This window comes from Hydra vulgaris, chromosome 08 (genome assembly GCF_038396675.1).
Source record: "Hydra vulgaris chromosome 08, alternate assembly HydraT2T_AEP".
Lineage (NCBI taxonomy): Eukaryota > Metazoa > Cnidaria > Hydrozoa > Anthoathecata > Hydridae > Hydra > Hydra vulgaris.
The window spans coordinates 35,245,613-35,266,923 of NC_088927.1; the positions used below are offsets into that span (position 1 = coordinate 35,245,613).

At 28.1% G+C, this 21,311-nt stretch overlaps 1 protein-coding gene across 1 annotated transcript in view; it reads right to left on the reverse strand.

Annotated features, from left to right (window-relative positions):
- The window catches only part of LOC100211838 (SUMO-conjugating enzyme UBC9), a 45,457-nt gene that overhangs the window by 14,263 nt on the left and 9,883 nt on the right, over positions 1–21,311 (reverse strand). The window contains exon 4 of the mRNA XM_065803555.1: positions 17,638–17,710. Coding sequence (XP_065659627.1) covers positions 17,638–17,710 — 73 coding nt within the window. The remainder of the gene's footprint in view (positions 1–17,637; positions 17,711–21,311) is intronic.

Below are 21,311 nucleotides of genomic sequence, written 5' to 3' on the forward strand. Positions count from 1 at the left end.
ACATTAAACAAAAAAATTTTAGTTATATACCAAAACAAATAAATGCAATATTAAAACTACACATTTACACTTAACACTAATTTAAAATGTATAACTAAATATACTTCTGACATACATATATATATATACATATATATACATATATATATATACATATATATATATACATATATATATATATATATATATATATAATATATATATATATATATATATATATATATATATATATATATATATATATATATATATATATATATATATATATATATATACAGTAGTGGCCAAAAGTCTTGGAACAAAACATTTAATGACCAAAAAAATTTATTTTTGATCTTAAGTATAAATTTTGAAAGTTTGATGCTTTTGTTTTTACATAGCAATATGTTTATAGTTACATATTTGTATATTGCGCAATTTATTATCGTTTTTTATTATTCATAAGCAATTTATCAGCTATATTATGCCAGAACTTTCACCTAAAAAAAGAGGAATTATTGCTGCATTATATGAACAAGATTTAGTTCAAAAAGAAATATCTGAAAAGCTTGGTTGTTCATTACCAACTGTAAGTAGAACTTTAAAAAGGCATAAAGAAAAGCCGAACAGTTAGAAGAAGGCTTTTGGTTGATTTCAAAATGAAGGCATGCAAGCCAGCAAAAAAACCTTTTTTATCATTAAAAAACCTAAAAGATCGAAAAACATTTTGTCAGCGCTACAAAAATTGGACTGGAGAAAATTGGTCTAAAGTTCTTTTTTCTGATGAAACATGTATTAAACAATTTAATGTTACAAACAACTTTGTAAGAAGACCAAAAAACTGTAGATATATGCCAAAATATATTGTACATATATATATATATGTACAATATATTTTGTACATATATATATATATGTACAATATGTACATATATATATATATATATATATATATATATATATATATATATATATATATATATATATATATATATATATATATATATGTTTATGTCTGTGTGTGTTCCACATATAACTTAGATTACCTGTGCAACAACTTTATTAACAATTAAATATTATCCTATTTAAAATACTTGCTTAGTTTTTAGCAATTATGTATAATAAAGTCTAAAGAATAAAAGAAGCTAATAAGTTTTGAGTCTGACAAAAGAATAGTGAAAGAATAGACCAAAAATAAAGTTTAACTTACGTTACGCAGAAAAACAAGAAAAAAATGTTTCAACTTTTAGGTCAAATTTCTGAAATCAATATTGTGAATCATAATGAAACTTTTGTTGTGAATTCAATACTCATTGCAAAAAATAAAAATGTTCCATTAAAAGTGACTCAGGAAAATAAACATGTTATTTTGACACAATATATTTAACTTATGTTACATCATTTGCATTACCGTGCAATTATTATGGAAAATTTCCACTGAAATCAGCTCATATCTCTGAAACGAAAAATATTAGCGAGCTAATATTTCACAGAAAATCAGTTTATTACTTGTGGGAGATGAAAAATAAACCAAACCCATATTAGCTCATTAGTAATTTCATTAAAACAATGTGTGGCTAATAGTGAATTCAGTAAAACTATGTTCAGCCAATATATAATGCAATAGCATATTATATTTTGGCTGACAGGGTGGGAAATTGTTCACATATCTTCATATTTAATGCCATGTGTTTTTCCTATTTGTGATGTACGAGGTAATTTTAATCAATTTCCAAGGCCAGATTAATTTCAAGGCCTCATTTAAATATGTAACTCTAGGAGCCTGGAAAAACGTTTTTTTTTTTCGTCTACAGAACATTCTTTAAAATACAATTATTTTTTTTTAAACAGCAAGTAGTTTCAATAATGTAGTTTATTTAAATTACCTTATATATAAACATTTATTTTAAATTTAAAAAAATGTTTACTGACAATTGTTAGAAGGTGTTGTTTACTGACAATTGTTAGAAGTTGTTGTTTATTAACAATTGTTAGTTTAAAAGCAATATCAGTTGTATTGTTGGTGGATTATATTTTAAGACTGCAAAATGAAAGAATTCAAATTGAAACTTCATTCATTTAAAGTTTATACAAACAATCAGTCGCTCTCATACTTAGAGATTTTTTATCAATATTTATATATATATATATATATATATATATATATATATATATATATATATATATATATATATATATATAAAAATATGAAATACAGTTAATAAAAAACTTCAGGTATAAGCCAAAACATTCAAATCGTATGTTAAACATCAGCAATCAGTTCATGGTCATATTAGGAAAGTAAATAATCAAGATGGTGAGCCATTAACTAACGGGTTTGATATTGTCAATCAATTAAATAATCAATTAAAATGAGTATTTTTACCACAAGAAAACAATGAAATACCAAATTTTCCTATTCGAACAGATAAAGGTTGTCCAATACCAACTTTTACTGTGTCAAACGTATACCCACAATTATTAAAACTAGATCCCTACAAGAGTATTGGTGTAGATAATGTGCATGGATATGTATTAAAACAATGCGCATCCAGTTTTTCAAAGCCGTTAAGTATTCTATTTTATATATCGCTCAATAATTCTAAACTGCCTGATATTTGGAAAGCTTCAAATGTAACCCCACTATTTAACCTCTATTGTATGTAAGGTCATGGAATCCTTTATAAAGGACTGCATACTTGACTTTTTGGGTTATGAAAACTTATTGAATCAGAATCAACATGGTTTTTTGAAATATAAATCATGTGTCACCAATTTAGTAGAATCCATAGACTTGACTACATGTTATTTATCCCAAAGTTCTTTTGTGGATATTATTTTTTAGATTTCGCTAAGGCCTTCAACTCAGTACCACATCAGAGATTATTGTTAAAATTATCAGCTTATGGTATAAAAGGCAAACTATCGAAGTTGATTGCAGATTTTTTATATTCACGTAAACAATGAGTTCTTATGGGTGATTTTATATCAATTTGGGTGATGGTCTTGAGCAGTGTTCTACAAAGTTCCATGCTCGGGCTACTTTTATTTAGAAATTCTCATTAATGATTTGAATAATGTCCTCTTAAATAATTCAAAATTTTGTGCTGATTATTCAAAGATAATAGCTGAAGTAAATAATTTGACACAATGTTTATATTACAAGGGGATATTAATAATATTTTAAAGTGGTGTAAAGATTGGTTAATCAACTTAAACATCAACAAATGTAAAGTTATGCACATCGGCAAACAGAATTTAATGTACAATTATAGTATAAATAAAGTAGATGGCACAAAACTAGTCCTAGAATCGTTGTATGAAGAAAGAGATTTTGGAATTACAATAAGATCGAATTTGAAATTGAAAACGCAAGTGTTAAATGCATGAATTGAAGCAAATGCCATAATTGGTCTGATAAAAAGAACATTTAGCATAATAAACGTACAAATGATAGAAATTTTGTATAAATCATATATCTGACCACATTTAGAATACGCAAGTGTAATATGGTGTTCCTATCTGACAGGAGATATAGACTGTCTGGAAGGAATTCAACGCAAAGTAACAAAAATCCCTTCAGAATTAAAAGATTTATCGAAGAACGCCTTAAATATTTGAATTTAACCCGTTTAGATTTAAGACGACAGCGTGGAGACTTAATCCAAATATGTAAAATTGTTCATGGGTATGAGAAAATTCAATGGTCAAATTTTACAGTTCCAGTTATTGATAAACCTAGGATTCATACATGTAGGCAAGGACATAAATTGAATGTTGAACTGATAAAAAAATTGTCCAACAAGATTTAATTTTTTTACAAACAGAGCTGTGAAGTTGTGGAATACCTTAAAAACCGAAGATACTAATGCAATAGCATTAAACTCATTTAAGGCTATTTTATCATCCAGATACAATTACTGATGTTTACATTCACAATGGTATTGTAGGCAGTGACGTTAACAATTAAATGCTCATTTGGTGTTTTGTGGTTGTCCTACTAAAGAAACAGCTTTGTTTGTATGGTTATGTTTATAGTAATGGCTGCAACAACCTAGTGATAGGTTCTGCAGGGATACATTATCTCTGTTTCAGCATCAATATATTCTTCTTCTTATTATTATTATTATCATTATAATATATATATATATATATATATATATATATATATATATATATATATATATATATATATATATATATATATATATATATATATATATATATATATATATATATTAGGGTGCATCCAACACCAAATACATTCAAAAATTGATATGTCCCTATTCTTAAAACTTTCTATTGGTTCTCACAAGACACTCTGTTAAATTTTTTCAAAACTGAATGAGATTTAGGAGGGCCACCTCAAGTCTGAAACTTGCAAAAAGACCCTAAACAGAAAAAAAAAAGTTTTACAAATGTATGTCATGATGGGTCTCAAAAGAAGCGAAATTTTATAAAAATTTCAAAAATAATAAAAATTTTACACAAGAATTATTATTCTAAGTTTTATTGCATAAAAATTATTATTTTTTAACAAAAAATTAAAAAAAATTTTTTTTTCATAGTTTTAGTCTAAATTTTTTTTAAGGTATTTTTAACAAAAAATTATTATTTTTGAAATTTTTAAAGTTTTTCTTCTGTTTAAGGTCTCGTTGCAAGACTTGAGGTGACCCCCCTAAATCTCATACAATTTTGAAAAAAATTAACAGAGTGTCTTGTGAGAACCAATAGAAAGTTTTAAGAATAGGGACAGATCAATTTTTGAAAGTGTGTATATATATATGTATATATATATATATATATATATATATATATATATATATATATATATATATATATATATATTTCAGATATATTCAGAGGGGGAAATACACCATCTATGGAGGGGAACTACACCATCTATGGAGGGGATCCAGACCATCTAAGGGGAGGCAATTAAAAATTGCCTCCCCTTAGATGGTCTGGATCACAAATCATAAAACTTTTATTAGTTAATTTTTTGTTTATATCAGTTTTATACTGTTGTAACCAGTGTAACCATGAAATAATGTCATATATTGGCATCCCAATAACCATACTAATTTAAAATTTGCACCACATAATTTTATTGTATCACTTTTAAATGGTTAAAAACTTAAAAGCAAAAAGACAATAAAAACTTTTTTCTAAATTATTATATTATATTTGCGCACTATGGTTTTCCTTTACTATTAAAATATTACAATACATGTTTTTTTTTAATTATTTATTAATATTTTATTTTTTATTATTGATTTATACTGATAATGTAAGTTAATAATTTATTATTAATTTATTATTGTTAATAACTGCTTTAAATATATTCAAAGTGACATACATTAACTGACAATTAGGGATAGGTGAAATGTTGAAACATTAACTAAATACATTTTTAGTCAAACAACTAAGCTTTCTAGTCATCATCAAATAACATCATTCACAAAAAAAAATTATATTAAAATTAAAAATAAATTAGCTTTCTAACACTTTTTTAGAATTCTTTGAACAAGAAACAAAACTAGAAACAACAAAAACTGAATGACAAAAATATTAAAAAAATGATGACAAAAATAAATAAAGCTGAGTCAAGCAAGTCAGTGACAGGTCTACTATTGTCAAACAGGGTATACAAAAAAGAAGCCTACAGAGCAGCTGATGGTAACTAATGTAGCAATGAAGACGAAAGAAAAAGAAGAGCAAATCAAGAGAATCAACTAAAGAAAGCATAGAAATGAAATCAAAAGAAGAGGCAAAGTAAATAAAAATTTTTAAGCTCATAAATCAAGAAAATGTAATACTAAAATTTGTTAGATAGTTGAGTTCTAAAACTAATAAACCAGGTCCACTTCTTGTTGAATTAGCTAAGGATATTCTTCGCAACACAATATTAGCATCAGGTAAAAAATTGAGAGGTAATGTCGCACATAAAGATATTTATTTTAGTCCAGATTTGGTTAAGGCTCAGAGATTCCAAGACTTTAACCTCAGAACTGAAAGAAATAAAATGAATGAGGCAAGAGCAGATAATGATCCCTTTTGGTATAGTATCTTTGGCAATAAGATCGCCAAATTCAAAAAAAAAAATCAGAATAATATATTTCTACATAATTCAGTGTCAGATGGCAATGAAATTAAAAAACTGTCATGTTTATACCTAAATGCTACCTCTCTCGATTACAAGTTAAATAGAGTTCAAAGTGGTAATTGAACAATAAAACCAAGTGCAGTTTCTGTGACCGAGATGTGGTTTAAAAGTGATTCAGTTGTAAACATTGAAGGTTACCATCAGTATAGAAAAGACAGATCAGACAGACAAAAATGCGATGGTGTTTGTTTATGTATAGACAACTCATTAGACTCCTATGAACTAAATGATGCTGTTTTAAATCCCTGTAAACTAGAACAAGTGTGGGCAGTTGTTTATTTTGATAATGACATGTATTTACTTGGATGCATCTACAAGCCAAATGATTTTTTAGGTATGCAGAATTTGATGTGGTTTTTGGCCTGGCATGCAAATATATAGACAAGAATAAGTTTAAAGACCTACTCATCATGGGTATTAAACAACCAGGATTGATAACTGACCGGGGACAGGGCCAGGATTAATAAAATATAGCCAGAGTCGAGTTTGTGACCAGGTGCATAAACATTTATATATCCTAAAGTATACTTTTTATTCAAAATTCATGTTATATTATATATATATATAAACATCATTATGATCAACATCATTATTACCATCATCATTATCATCATCTGATGATCTTCTCTTTCGGCAAATACCACACCATATAAATACTAAAGTTTATATAAATTTATATGTAAGGATATTGTATGCCAGGGTCTAAATAAATAGTAAACATGTATGTTTATATCCATAATATGTATGCATAATAAAAGTTTAAAAGCTTTCCTTCTCTTCGATTTTAAGTTAAGTCTCATTCTTCTCCACATATTTCACCATCTTGAGCAGCTGCTTTATTGAACTTTAATCATTTTTTACATCTTTTTTAAAAGAACATTACTCTTAAGGACAAAATTCTTTTTATTATTCCAAGAAGCCAATGTAAAAAGATCTTGTCTGATGTTAAGCTCTGTTATTCTCAGTTTACTAAATCTTGTATCTTATCTCAAATGTTAGGTTCTAGAGACTTTTGGTTAGTCTTCATCAGTGCCATTAACTAAAGTAAGTCTAACATTTAATCTCTAATTCATGGGACTGATCTTTTTAATTCTTCCCAGAATAAAGCAGAGTTATTTGTGAAGAAATCTTACTCTAATTTGACTCTTGAATCTAACGACCATACTCTTTGCTAAACATCCAAATCACTCTGGGTTCTAATGCTCAAGTTAATTCTTAATTAAAAACTTCTACAATTTGTGCGCCAGACAAGATTTCCATCATAGTCTTGAAAAAGTGTACTTTTCAAGTACCAGAACTCTCTAAATTTTTAAAAAAAACTTTTAAAAAGTGCTAAATAAGTAGTTGCAATTTTTCTAAACAAAAAACCTTTCCAACAATATTTATTTCCTGCAATATTTATTTATTAAATGTACTGAAACATATTATTAGATGGCTTCTGTTTATGCTTCCCACTAACGCTTGCTGACTGAGTTGTTGATCTGACAGCTGGAAAGTTAATATTCTAATAAAGAAAATTATCATTTAAAATATCTGCAAATTTATATTTAATTCCATTCTCATTTGAAATTGCATCAACACAGCCATTTGACCAGCTGATTGATGAGACATTAAAGTCGCATATGATTAGTAAGTGATCGTGGCCCCGGCCCCGCCTTGTCTCTGGCTGAAAATGAGACTTTTTGCAAACCGGGCTCTGGCCCAGGCAAAATTATAAGATTTAGCAGGGGTTAGGGGTCGTCCATAAAGTACGTACGCCAAAAATTTTGAAATTTGACCCCCCCTCCCCCTGTTGCCATGCGTACTTTTATGTCCCCACCCCCCCTTAAAAGTACGTACGTTTCTCAAATACCCCCCCCCTCAAATATCCCCCCCATCCCTCCTGTTTTTTTTTTCTTAATTAAAAAGTTTAATTAAAAAAAATAAAGACGGAGGGTACCTTAGATACTTTATACTACCCCAAAGCTTTTTGCTTACGCATTTTAAAAACGTCTTTAAGTATAAATGCAAATAATAATTTAAATATATTTAAAATTTACAAATGCAAGTATGTATTTGGGCGAAAGGTTTATGCAGCGGCAATAGTCGACGGAGATCCAGGTTCGATTCTCGGTGAAATTTAGGAAAACTTTTTTTGTTTTTTTAACGAATCAAATGTAAATAAACTATACTTAAGGTGGACGTTTTTTTCAGGCACCCCTCTTTAGTAAGTAAAAAACGAGTCTAAGGTGAGATCATTAATATTGAAAACAAAGGGTAAAACCCAGTGGGAGGGAGCAACAGCAAATTTTGTGCCCTTTTGCTATTTTAAGAAACTTTTTATTTTAGCAAAACCTAGCGGTCTTTGAGACGCCATTGACACGTTTTTTTTAGGGTGACTCCGTCCCATCAACCACGGCCCTCAGATCTTACTCAGGGCCAGTATATAAGGGCGGGCATGTGTGCATGGGCCCCCTCAGGATTTTTTAATGTTTTGATTTTTGATGATAGAACACTTTCACACAACGTGCAAACTTAAGTTTGTTAATATGCCAAATGAGGTGGCCTTGCAAAAAATGTGGATGGCGGAGGCCATCCAAATTTTTTTCCAAATCTAAAAGTTATAACCATGCAAAATTTACACCCCTCTCATTTTGGGGGTCGGGAGGGTAAGCGTTTTAAGGCTTTTTGTTCACAGGCCTCCGCCATCCCGATATTTTGCAAGGCCTCCTCATTTGGCATAGGTATAAACAAACTTAAGTTATGAGTTTGCACGATGTGTGAAAGTGTCCTATCTGGAACATCAAAAAATTCTGAGGGTGCCCATACATGTGTGTGCATAGAGGAAAACTATACCCTCTACTTCATATACCATACATCTTTTTATGTTGGCAAACTAGAATCTTTAGTCAGAATGTAACTTTTCTATTGATTAGCTGGTTAATTGTGATAAATTAGAAAATTGAAGTACGTACTTTTAAATTGAACCCTCCCCCCCCCCTCCCATACGCTTTCGTACGCTTTTTGAAGACCCCCCCCTCCCCCCTATGAGCGTACGTACTTTATGGACGACCCCTTAGTAGCCAGGACTAGAAAAAATTTTTATAATCTATTATATATTATAATTTAATGCTTATGTTTACTATTTTTTAAGTACTGGCATATATTTATATATTTTGAAACTCTAATGTACTTCCAACAAGATTGCAAGCAACCACTATTAAGTTATGAGGGACTTTAAATAGAGAATAAGCTAAAATACTAGGAAACGGTTAACTGAAGACTTAAAAAGTTGTAGGTTGTATAAAAAAGGAAAACATGAAGATAGGTAAGAGTTATAAGGTTTTTTTGATGTGCAAGGAAAAAAACTGGATTAATAAAAGTTTTTATATATGAAGGGAAAGGTACAGTAAAAGCATGCAACTTGTTGAATTAGAAGCCAAATAAGAATGAGTTTTGGTTAATCGTAGTAGAAATAGCTCATTTGAGCATTAACCATGATAGTATTTGTAGAAAAAAGAAACACAACCTTACAACAAGTGGAGAGTGGCATGAGCTTGGTAGATAAAGCAGGTCTAATTACATTTCCAATGTGCTTTGTTTGAGAGTAAAAGGGTTGTTATTCATCAAATTAGGAATGCCAACATTATTGCAATATTTTTTCACAGTAAGTAAATGAGTTTTGTTGTCTAACAAAAATTGTAAATTTCAAGTCCAGAATTTAAATCCACAAGCCAATAATTTTATCAATCTGAAATAAAAAAATCATGTAATAAAATGCGTAGGCAAAGCCAATTAAATGTTGTGTCGGATTAGAAAATGCTTCATTTGTTTAGATGTTAGACTCCTGAGAATACTTTATGATTCTTTTGTGCAAACACTGTTAGAGTTTGCAGTACCAGTTTGGTTACCGATTTGAAAGGGTGAAATTGATTTATTAGAAAGAGTCAAACATCGTGCAACTCGATTTACCATCGAATACCATTGCTTATAAAAAATCAACTAAGAGAATCGTCTAAAAGCTTTTTTGTGACTGTTCTAAAAACTTTTCTGTGACTGTTCCTAAGTGCTCCAAAAGAGTTTTTGGAGCACTTAGGAACAGTCACAGAAAAAGGATGACACTTAATTGAATGACAAGTAATATGAGAATGAATTTTAGTATATGGCACAAGAGACGCTAGCTCTTTAGATCAGTGCACATTATAGTATTTGTAGAAAAGAAAAAGAGAAGCAACATTAAGACCATGTGATAATGGTTAGAGGTTGACAGCAAGAGCAGGTCCAAATATGTTTACAATGAGTTTTTGCACCTTGTCTAAAAGAGAAAAGGGCATCATTAGAAGATCCGCCCCAGATATGGCAACAGTATTCCATACAAGTCCGGATTTGAGATTTATAGAGATAAAGAATAGAATCCGGAGTAAGAAAGTATCGAGCTCGATAAAGAGATACAGCCTTAGCAGATATCAATTTTGCAACTGATTTGATATATGGTTTCCAAGAACGATTGGAAGTAAGAGTTAATCCTAGAAGATAAAGGGTAGATGACACATCGAGTACATTATCGTTCATAAATATGTAAAGATCTAAACTATTACGACAATGATTGGCTGAAATAAATTGAATTTTATCTGAATTAAAGTTCACCAGCCACTGTGAGCCCATGTTGTAGCAGAAGTGAGATCCTTTTGAATCAGATGCACCCTCCAAGCAATCAGAGAGTGTTAGCTTCTTATCGTGACAAGAATAAATGGTAGTGTCATCAGTGAACAATGCCACCTTAGATGTGAGAATATCTCGAAAATTGTTAATGTAAATTAAAAAGAGTATAGGGCCAAGGATTGAATCTTGAGGAACCCCTGAAGTTACAGGATATGAAGAAGAGTGCTGTCCATCGAGGGCAACTTTTATACTACAATTGGAAAAGAAGGACTCAATAATCTTAAAGATGTTACCAGATACATCGTAAGAAGAAAGCATATTGAGAAGACCAGCATGCCTAACTTAATCAAAAACTTTAGAAATGTCAAGAGCGATTGCCTTAACCTCTCTACCTGTCTAATGCACCATAAAACCTATCGGTTATTACTGTAGGCAAATCAGCTGTAAAATGAGAAGATCGAAATCCATATTGATGATCAGAAAGTAAGTTATTAGATTCAAGATGAGAGATTAAGTGTTTGTTAATTAAAGATTCAAAAACCTTGCTTATGATAGGAAGAGGACTAATAGGATGGTAGTTAGACGAGTCAGATTGCTCTCCAGAATTTTTGAAAATAGGGATAACAGATGCGGCTTTCCAGCATGCCGGAAAATAGTAAACGACCGCGGTTGATATTTGACTGGGACCGTATTTGATAAAGTATAGCCGGGGCTGTGATTGATAAAATATAGCCAGGGCCGGGTTTGTGACCGGGGCTGCATAAACAGTTATACATTCTAAAGTATATTTTTTTAATTCAAAAGTCATGTTATATTTTGTATATATATGCATATATAAACATCATTATGATCAACACAATCATCATAATCATCATAATCATCATTACTATCATGATCATGATCATCATTATCATAATCATCATCGTTATCCTCATCATCATCAGGCTTTAGCTTTCCTCTTTTATGCTGTTTCTCTAATATAAACAATCTAGAGCATTTTCTAAACCTCATTCATACAATATATAAGACACTCTCTTCAAGTTTTCTTACTTCTATCACTACCATTTTCTCCTGAAGCTTCTACCTCTCTACATGCTGATACCTAAATCACTTTAATCTTCTCTAACAAACGTTGTCCGAAAAGACGCTTTTTACTAATCTGTCTAAGATTATGCCACCTTTTCTTGTCATTTTAGAGTCACACCACACATTCACCTTTTAGAGTCACACCACACATTCATCTTTTAGAGTCACAACACACATTCATCTTTTAGAGCCACACCACACATTCATCTGATCATCTTCTATTTTGGCAATGACTACACCATATAAATACTAAAGTTTATATAAATATGAAAGGATATTGTTTTCCAGCATTAAATAAATAGCAAAAATACATATTTACACCCATAATATGTATACATAAAGCACATCTTGGAAGCTTCTATTCCTTCGCTTTAATATTAAGTCAAGCCTCATTCTACTCTGCTTTTTTTACCATCTTGAGCAGTTGTTTTATTAAACAGTAATCATTTTTTCATATTTTTTACAAGAACATCTCTCTTATAAACAAATGTTCTTTTACCATTTCAAAAAGCCAATGTAAAAAGGCCCTGTCTGATGTTAAGCTCTGTTATTCTAAGTTTACTAAATCTTGTTTCTTATCTCAGATGTTAGGATCTAGAGACTTTTGCTAAATTTTCAACAGTATCATTAACTAAAGTAAGTTTAACATTTAATCTCTAATTCATGGATCTGATTTTTTACTTCTCCCCAGAATAAAAGTTTTACTCTATTTCAACTCTTGAACCTAGTTCACACTCTTCCTGCCAGCTAAACAGATTAACCCATTGCTAAACATTAAAATCATTATGGCTTCTAATGCTAAAGTTAGTTCTCAATTGAACACTTCTACAGTTTGTGCTCCAGACAAGATTTCCATCACAGTCTTAAAAAAGTATCGAGCTCGATAAAGAGATACAACCTTAGCAGATACTAATTTTGCAACTGATTTGATATATGGTTTCCAAGAAAAATTGGAACCACTTATTTAGCACTTTTTCAAAACTTTTAAAAAGTGCTAAATAAGTGGTTCCGATTTTTCAAAACTCTAGAAAATACTTTGACTTTATATAAAGTTTTTGAGATTAATAAATTATTTCTTTTTAACTGCGGAAATAAAGTTATTTTTGAAGACCTACACTCCACTTTATTTCAAGTAACTTTATGGGTACCTCAAAGTACTATCTTTGCTCCTGTAATGTTTCTTATCTACAATAACAATCTTCATTAAAATTTTACATCTAAAGTACCTCTCTATTAGCTAAGGACTCAACTTTATACTCTTGTCTAGACAAAAAAATCTTCACTTTTTGATTGCTTAGAACAAGCACCAGTTTTTAATCTGATCTCTCTTCTGTAACAGCCTAAGGCTTTATCTGTCAAGCATGAACCACTCTCCCATTGTTGAAAGGTTGTATTTCTTTCTATTTTCTACAAATACTATCATGGTCAATGTTCAAACAAGCTATCATCACTATTAGGATAAACCAAAACTCATTCTTACTTGGCTTCTTATTCAACAAGTTGCATCCTTTTACTGTATCTGTCCCTTCATGCTATAAAAATTTTTATTAATTCAGTTTTTTGTCCTTGCACATCAAAAAAGCCTTTTAACTCTTCCCCATCTTCGTGTTTTCATTTTTAATACATCCTACAACTTTTAAAGTCTTCATTTAACCACTTTCTAGTATTTTAACCTGTCCTCTAGTTTAAAGTAACTCATAACTTAAGAGTGGTTGCTTGCAATCTTGTTGAAAATAAATTAGAGTTTAAAAATATATAAATATATGCCAGTATGTAATAAATAGTAAATGTAAATATAAAATTATAATACAAAAAGTATTATAATTTTATTTCTAACCCCGGCTATTAACCCCTGCTAAATCTTATAATTTTGCCGGGGTTTGAATAAAGTCTCATTTTTAGCCAGGGCCCAGGCTCTGGTCACTTACTACCAGAAAACAAGACTCTGATAAGCACTTGTTAAATAGTTTTGAAAGTATAGATGACTGCTCCGGGAACATTTCTGCAAGACAACAACAGGTATGTTGTCTGAACCACAAGCTGTAGAAGAGTCTAAACAGGAAATCACTTTTGATACAGAAGTTGGAGTGATATGAATGTCAAGCAATGGATCAACCTGTTTGGCGGCTATATCAGGTAAAATGCAACTAGTGGATTTAAGAGATAATATTGATGAAAAGTTCCAAGCAAACAATTCAACTTTGCCTTTAGGTGAGGTGACAATGTACCATAGAAGAGAGGTTGAATAACGGATTTGCCTTTATTATTGATACTGTTAAAGATTCTCCAGAAGTCATGAGAGGTTTATTTTTGTGATAAAATATGAGATTTTATGCCAGCACACTAAAGCCAAGCCATTCAGTGTGATGAGCATTCAAGTCACCACCAACAAGGATATTGACTGATGGATTAAGAGAGAGGGCTTGGTCAATTTGATCATAAATAACATCGAATATATATATATATATATATATATATATATATATATATATATATATATATATATATATATATATATATATATATATATATATATATATATATATATATATAAATGCATGTTTAGATAAGTAGTGTTTAGATAAGCAATATAAAATCCTTTTTAGGGCACCAACAACTTCAGGAGGACAAACAACATTTGTTTAATTTTATGACATTTGTGTTTTGTCATTCGTGCTATTTTACTATGTATTCTTTAAGTGCAGCGATATTTTTGGTCAAATATTGTAATTTAATTACATTAGATTTATATTATAATATACTTTAAACCATTTTTACAAAATATTTACACATTTTGTATACTTTATTTCAATATTTTCTACACAAAACAGTTTTTTTCTGTTTTAAAATAACTCTTTAGTAAAAAAAGGTCTAAATAACAAAATGGGGAAAAAAGAAGACATTAGTTTAAAAAAAAGCAATAACTCAATATCACACAGTTCGTATACTTTTATATACTCAATAAATGGCAGATAATATCTTTTGAGAGATAAGCACTACTTGATAAGTGAAATATCAAGAAAATGCTTACATTTTCTTGATTATATCAAAAGATATCAAAATGTATTGTGAACTGAATCAAAGAACCGAAGACAAACTGAAAAACAGCATCCTATTAGATATTGAGAGGCAAGACAAATGTGGTTGAAAAAAGAAAACAACATCAAGGAATGAGAAAAAGCTAATAAAAATAGTGAAAGAAAATAGACTTGCTACATACTCAGCAATTACCAGAAAGTTAAATGAGGTGGGACTAAATATAGCAACAAAAATATCCTAATATTTACTTATTTAACATAAAATAAGTGTTATTTTTGAAAAAAATAAATATGGTAACTTTTGTTAAAAAGCAATTTCAAAACTAAAAAAATCATCTGTTCATAAACTTGTAATATATATAAATAAATAAAATAGTTGAATGTAAAAAAAAAAAAAAAAAGTAACTTTAATTAAATTTGATAAAAAGATTATCTTTTTTAATTATCTTTTTTGATAGTTTGGAAATATTAAAAAAATTTTTTTTTTTTTTTTAAATTCAAATTAAATTTAATAAAATAAATTTAAATTTAATAATATTTAATAAATTTAATTTAAATAAACTTAAATTAAAAATTTTTTCAAAGTTAAAACTAGAAAAAAATTTAACTATCTGTTTTTTATCAAAATTAAAAATTATTTTACACTTGAGGTAAAAATGTTTTTTAAAATGATCAATTACTGCTTAATGTTTTCTGGTTAAACTATTTCAAATGACTGTTTAAATACTCGAATTGATTAATGGCTTCACGCATAGATAAAATTGCTAAGTGAAAACGCATAGGTAATTTTGTACATAAAATGCAAACAGCATTACGCTTTTAATAAGACCTGATATATATATATATATATATATATATATATATATATGTGCATATAAATATATATATATATACATATATATATATATATATATATATATATGTATGTATATATATATATATATATATATATATATATATATATATATATATATATATATATATATATATATATATATATATATGTGCATATAAATATGTATATGTGTATTTAAATACATATGTGTGTATATAATATATAACATAAATGATGTAGATAATATAATAATAGCATTCAATGAATCATAGCAGAGTTGATAATGCAGCCTCCCAATACATTTTTAGCTGCAAAATGTTATTTCTTTTGCATACAGTAACTTATGCCTTGCTTTGGCAGCTGCAGCCAGAGTTGGCAGCTGCACCAGAGTGGCAAAATGTTTTGGAGGCCGACGCCAAGAGGGAGGTGGAACCCATTGTTGGTCGTCTCCAAAATTTTCAGAAAAATCAGTTTGAGGCTACCTCCAATGGTTTCTGCCTCCCAGCTGGCTGCAACAGTTAAATTGGAAGCAGAAATATTTGCATTCTATCAGCAGATGAAATGAAATTAATTTCACGTTTGTTTTTAAGTTAACAAGCAATTATTTATTATGAATGTTAAATATTTGACAGTTTCATTTGATTTATTGCAATAGTTTTGACTATTTAAAAAATTCTAATCATTTTTTTAAACTATCAAATAAATTAATACTTTTATAGTTTAATATTCAAAACACAAGTTAAAAATTGAAAAATTTACTTCTATGCCAATAGCAAAAAAATCATTTTGACAAAAAAAGTTAAATTGTCAGAACTTGATCAAATTTTATTTTAACAAGCCAACATCCTAAAGTTTTTTATTCATTTTATTATTTAAAATAATGTTATATATTTTTGTTTTAATTGATTAGATATTGTTAAATAATATCTTTTAATATTCATTAAAATTTGCTGTATTTTGCGTTTTGACAAATGACAACAACAACAACAACAACAACAACAACAACAACAACAACAACAAATGTTAAAAAGGTTTAAAACATTTAAAAGTTCAAAATGTTAAAAAGTTTTAAATTTTAAAAAAAAATCACTCTTATTACCTGTTGTGAGTAATGTCTTTTGTAATTGATAAAGAATGTGTAATAATATACTATGCTATTGATATATAACAACTTATATGTAATAATAAATATTATTATTGTGATGTATATTATCACAATAATAACATTACATATAAGTTATTATACAATTAACTATTAATACTATTAACTATATATACTATATTAATACTAAAAAAAAAAACTTTGATTTCAAATTTTTAACATTTGTTCCTAATTAATATTCAAATTACTTGTTAATGTAAAAGGTAAAAACAATTGTAAAATTTTTTTTCATTACATCTGCTGGCAGGAGGCAAGTATTTATGCCTCTAATTTAGCAGCCGCAGCCAGCTGAAAAGCAGAAACCACTGGATGCTGCATCTAAATCATTGTCTCCAAAATTTCATTTTGAGGCAGCCACCAATGGGTTCCACCATCCTATTGGTGTCAGCTTCCAAAACATTTTTTAGTATCCATAGTTAACTACATGATTGCAACACAAAATGAAATACAGACTGGATTGATCATATGATATGTTTCAAGCTGTGTATATTTTGTCAGATTGCACATGACACATTTTTGAAATATTTTTATTTACACTATCATAACATTTGTTTTCTTAGTTATCTAACTACGCAAGAACTAAGCTCACTCTCAGAACTCTCACTCTAAGAACTAATTTGTTTTCAGACTTTAAATAAAATCCTTAAAACTTATATCATTTTATAACTTTTTTTTACCAATAAAACTTTCTATAAATTTAAAAATTATTTTATTCAGAAAAAAATCTTACACTTTGGAGGAGTAGAAGGATAATCATCTTTAAATATCATCCGTAAAAAATATGCACCACCTTCCCATATTGTCTAAAATATAAGAAAAGTATTAAAAGATTTTTTACATATCTTTTTACTAATTATAATTTATAAACTAAATTTCATATTATATTTGATGGATCATTTCTTATAAATCACATTGAATTAACCAAAATCAGCAAAATTTGAGTATCTGTAACTTACAATAGACTATTTTGATTTTTGATGGACCAAAACTTAGGAAATATAAATAAATAAAAAGATCTCTGGTCAAAAAGTTCTATAGGATTCTAAAGAATTTGGAACAAACAAAAATTCAGATTTGACACCCATTAGATTAAAACACAAAGGTTAATAAATGTTTTGTTCCAAATTCAAAGAGGATCCTAGAGAACTTTTTGACTAGGGTAAGGCCTTTTTTATTTTTTAATTACTATGCAAAATTTTAGGTGATCTCCATTTTTATTTCCAAAGTTCATCAAAAATCAAAATAATCTATTGTAAGCTACAGATACTCAAATTTTGTTGATTTTGGAAACCTGCAACTTTTTGACCTAAATTTGTTAAAGTTTTAACAAATTCAATAATGTTTATTTGGCAGTGACAACTTCAGTCTTCAAATTTACTTTACCAGGTTGAGCATTAATTTTTGTTGGTAAGTGTTTTAAACCATGAAATAGGTTAAAAAAGACCTCTAAAAATAATAAAAAAGGTTGCCACACTCAAAGTCTACAACTATGTCATAAGATGTATAGAACTTTATTGTTTTGTTTTTGATGATTATAGTCTATATATATAGGATCCATGGTGCAAAGTTTTATAACATATTTCAATATATTATAAAACTTTTTCTACACTCATAAAATGAATGTAGTTCATAATTTTTTTTAGAATTTATAATTTTCGTAATTTATCATTTTTTTTATAAAAGTAATTTTTAACAGCTGCTCATGTTTAAATTGATGAAAGACTATTACAATACAAAATTTTAAATGATCACCTTTTACTTACAAGGTTCTTCCACCTTTTATTTACAAGGTTCTTCCACCTTTTATTTACAAGGCTCTTCTACTTTTTACTTACAAAGTTCTTCTATAAATCAAAAAAATCTAGCTACAATTATTCAAACTTTGCTAATTTTGATTAAAATTGATTTAATCATAATTTTTGATTGGATTGGTCAATTAAACTGAAAGTTTCAGCGAGACGTATTCTTTTTTACATAAAATTTTTTGGCAGTCAAAATTGAAAACAACTTTAGGCAGTATACATGGGTCCATAAAAAACTTAAATAAAGAATGAAAGCTGTTAAATATTTTTTTTATGTTAGACAAACCCTGTTTGATCGAGAAACTAGTTAAGTTAAAGTCGGCCACTTAAAAATCAACAAAATCAATTAATTATAATGCTGTCATAGCAACTAGATCTATCAATTTATTACAATGTTGTCATAGCAACTAAATTTATCAATTTATTATAATAATGTCATACCAAAAGAGGTGCTACTTAGAATTGAAACTTTTATAAACAACTTTAGAACATTGTTAACTAACAATTTTTTGTTGTAGTTTTTATTATCGTTATTATTCCTAAATAACAATTATAATATTATAAATATTTATTATGTAATTATTTATATAATTATTATATAATTTATTATATAAATGTATTATTTATATAGAGCATAAATGTCTTCTCAATGTCTTCTCCCCTATTCAGACCCGTAGGAACAAAAATTATATTGGGGGAGGGGGTTAGAGCAGAACTACCTTGAAATAGTTTTAAGGACCTTTTTTTTTAAATCATTTTTTCAGTTAATCTTGCGAAAATTATTAATTTTAAAAATTATTGGGGGGAGGGGGCAAATGCCTTTAGCTATGTGGTCTATTTTAAAGTTTTCACATTAAATTTTCTTAATTTTATATACTCAAAATCAAAATCAACAATAAGTATTACTTTAGCATCACCTTGTACATCTCTTGTGCTAATATTATAAAGAACTTTTATGATTTGTAGGCCATGTAAAAGATATATCTGATCACTCTCTTATTAACGACTCTTGTTGATGTTTTGCAGACAATATTTGACAAAGTTTTTATTGGATGTCCATTTATCTTTGGTAGGGCTATATGCTTTGTTACGGAGTTTATTCTGTAAAATTTCCTTTAAAAGTTCTTTCCTTATTTTATCAACATAATCCATTATTTGTTTTTGAATGCAGCCATTTGTTCTCAATAACATTTTTAAATCTTCAGATGTACAAAATTTATTTGAAAGAAATCTTTTGCAACCATTAGAGTGATTTTTGATGCAACACAATTGGTTCTTTTGATTGCTCTTTAATATTCCTTTTTAAAATACTAATTTTATGTTGACTCATTTGATGGGCATAAAAGCTCTAGTACTTCCTCTAGCTGTCTTTATTATTTGTGTACATTGTTTACGTATATCTCTTGTGTATGATATCTACATCTCTTGTATATGATATTGATACCAAATTAAACTTTAATTAAATGTTATGTAGATCTTCAAATTAAAAATAAAACAAAGGAATTCTCATTAACTATAAAAAACACCAGCATCTAAAATCTATTAATTAAAGTTCCAAAACCTATTTTATTAAATAATTGCTTTTCAATGAAAAAATAGTAATAGCAAAAAGTCATTATGACAGAAAAAAAAAAAACCTTCGGATTTACAAATATAAAAAAATAACAAGTTAAAGGGATAATTGATTACTCTTTATTAAAGCCTTAATAACCATTAACTGTTTACTATTTTTTGTGTACTATTTTTTAAATATTCTTTTCTTGATGTTGGGTGTACTTTTCTTGATGTTGGGTGTACTTTTCTTGATGTTGGGTGTACTTTTCTTGATGTTGGGTGTACTTTTGACCAAAATAAAATAATTTAGCCAAAATCTATTTTATTATATTTTTTAATTAGAGTTTCAAGTTTACTCATGCATTAAATTTAACAAAAGAATGCTTTACACAGTTTAGATAGTAATGTTATTGAGAAAAAAAATTAACATACTTACATCATTTAACATTAAAACACATTGTTTTTATAAATGAATTACAATTTAAAACAATCCTTACATATTAAGAAAGTACATAATTACTAGTAAGTTTTTGCAATTTACTGTTAAAATATTTGAACTAATATTAGCTATTTACAGGTAAACCGGTATTTCAATACCCATGCCAACCTCAAGCTGTAAGAGGTAAGCATAAAAAAATTGACACCAATGGGTTACCATAAAACATAGAAATGAGATCGGCAACAAATTTTTTTATTTGAATTATAATTTTATAAATGACAACTCAAAAAGATTTTGTTGAAAAAAAAAAGTCAAATGTTTTTGAAAGCCGTTACAATTAAATAACTTTGATCTTTTTATATTACGGAAACGCTTTTAAATAAAGTAACACTTTACAGAGGCAACCCATGACAAAAGAAAAAAGCAGTTTTATCTTTCCATTAAAATGGAATTATTTGAAATGATATAACTATTTTTTCTTTTATATTACTATAAAGTATTTTTGAAAATCTATTTATTTATTTATTTATTTTTTTTTGTTTGTTTTATCTACTAAACAAAGGAATTTAAAGATTCAAACATTTTTCCTTTATTATGTACTACGTTCAA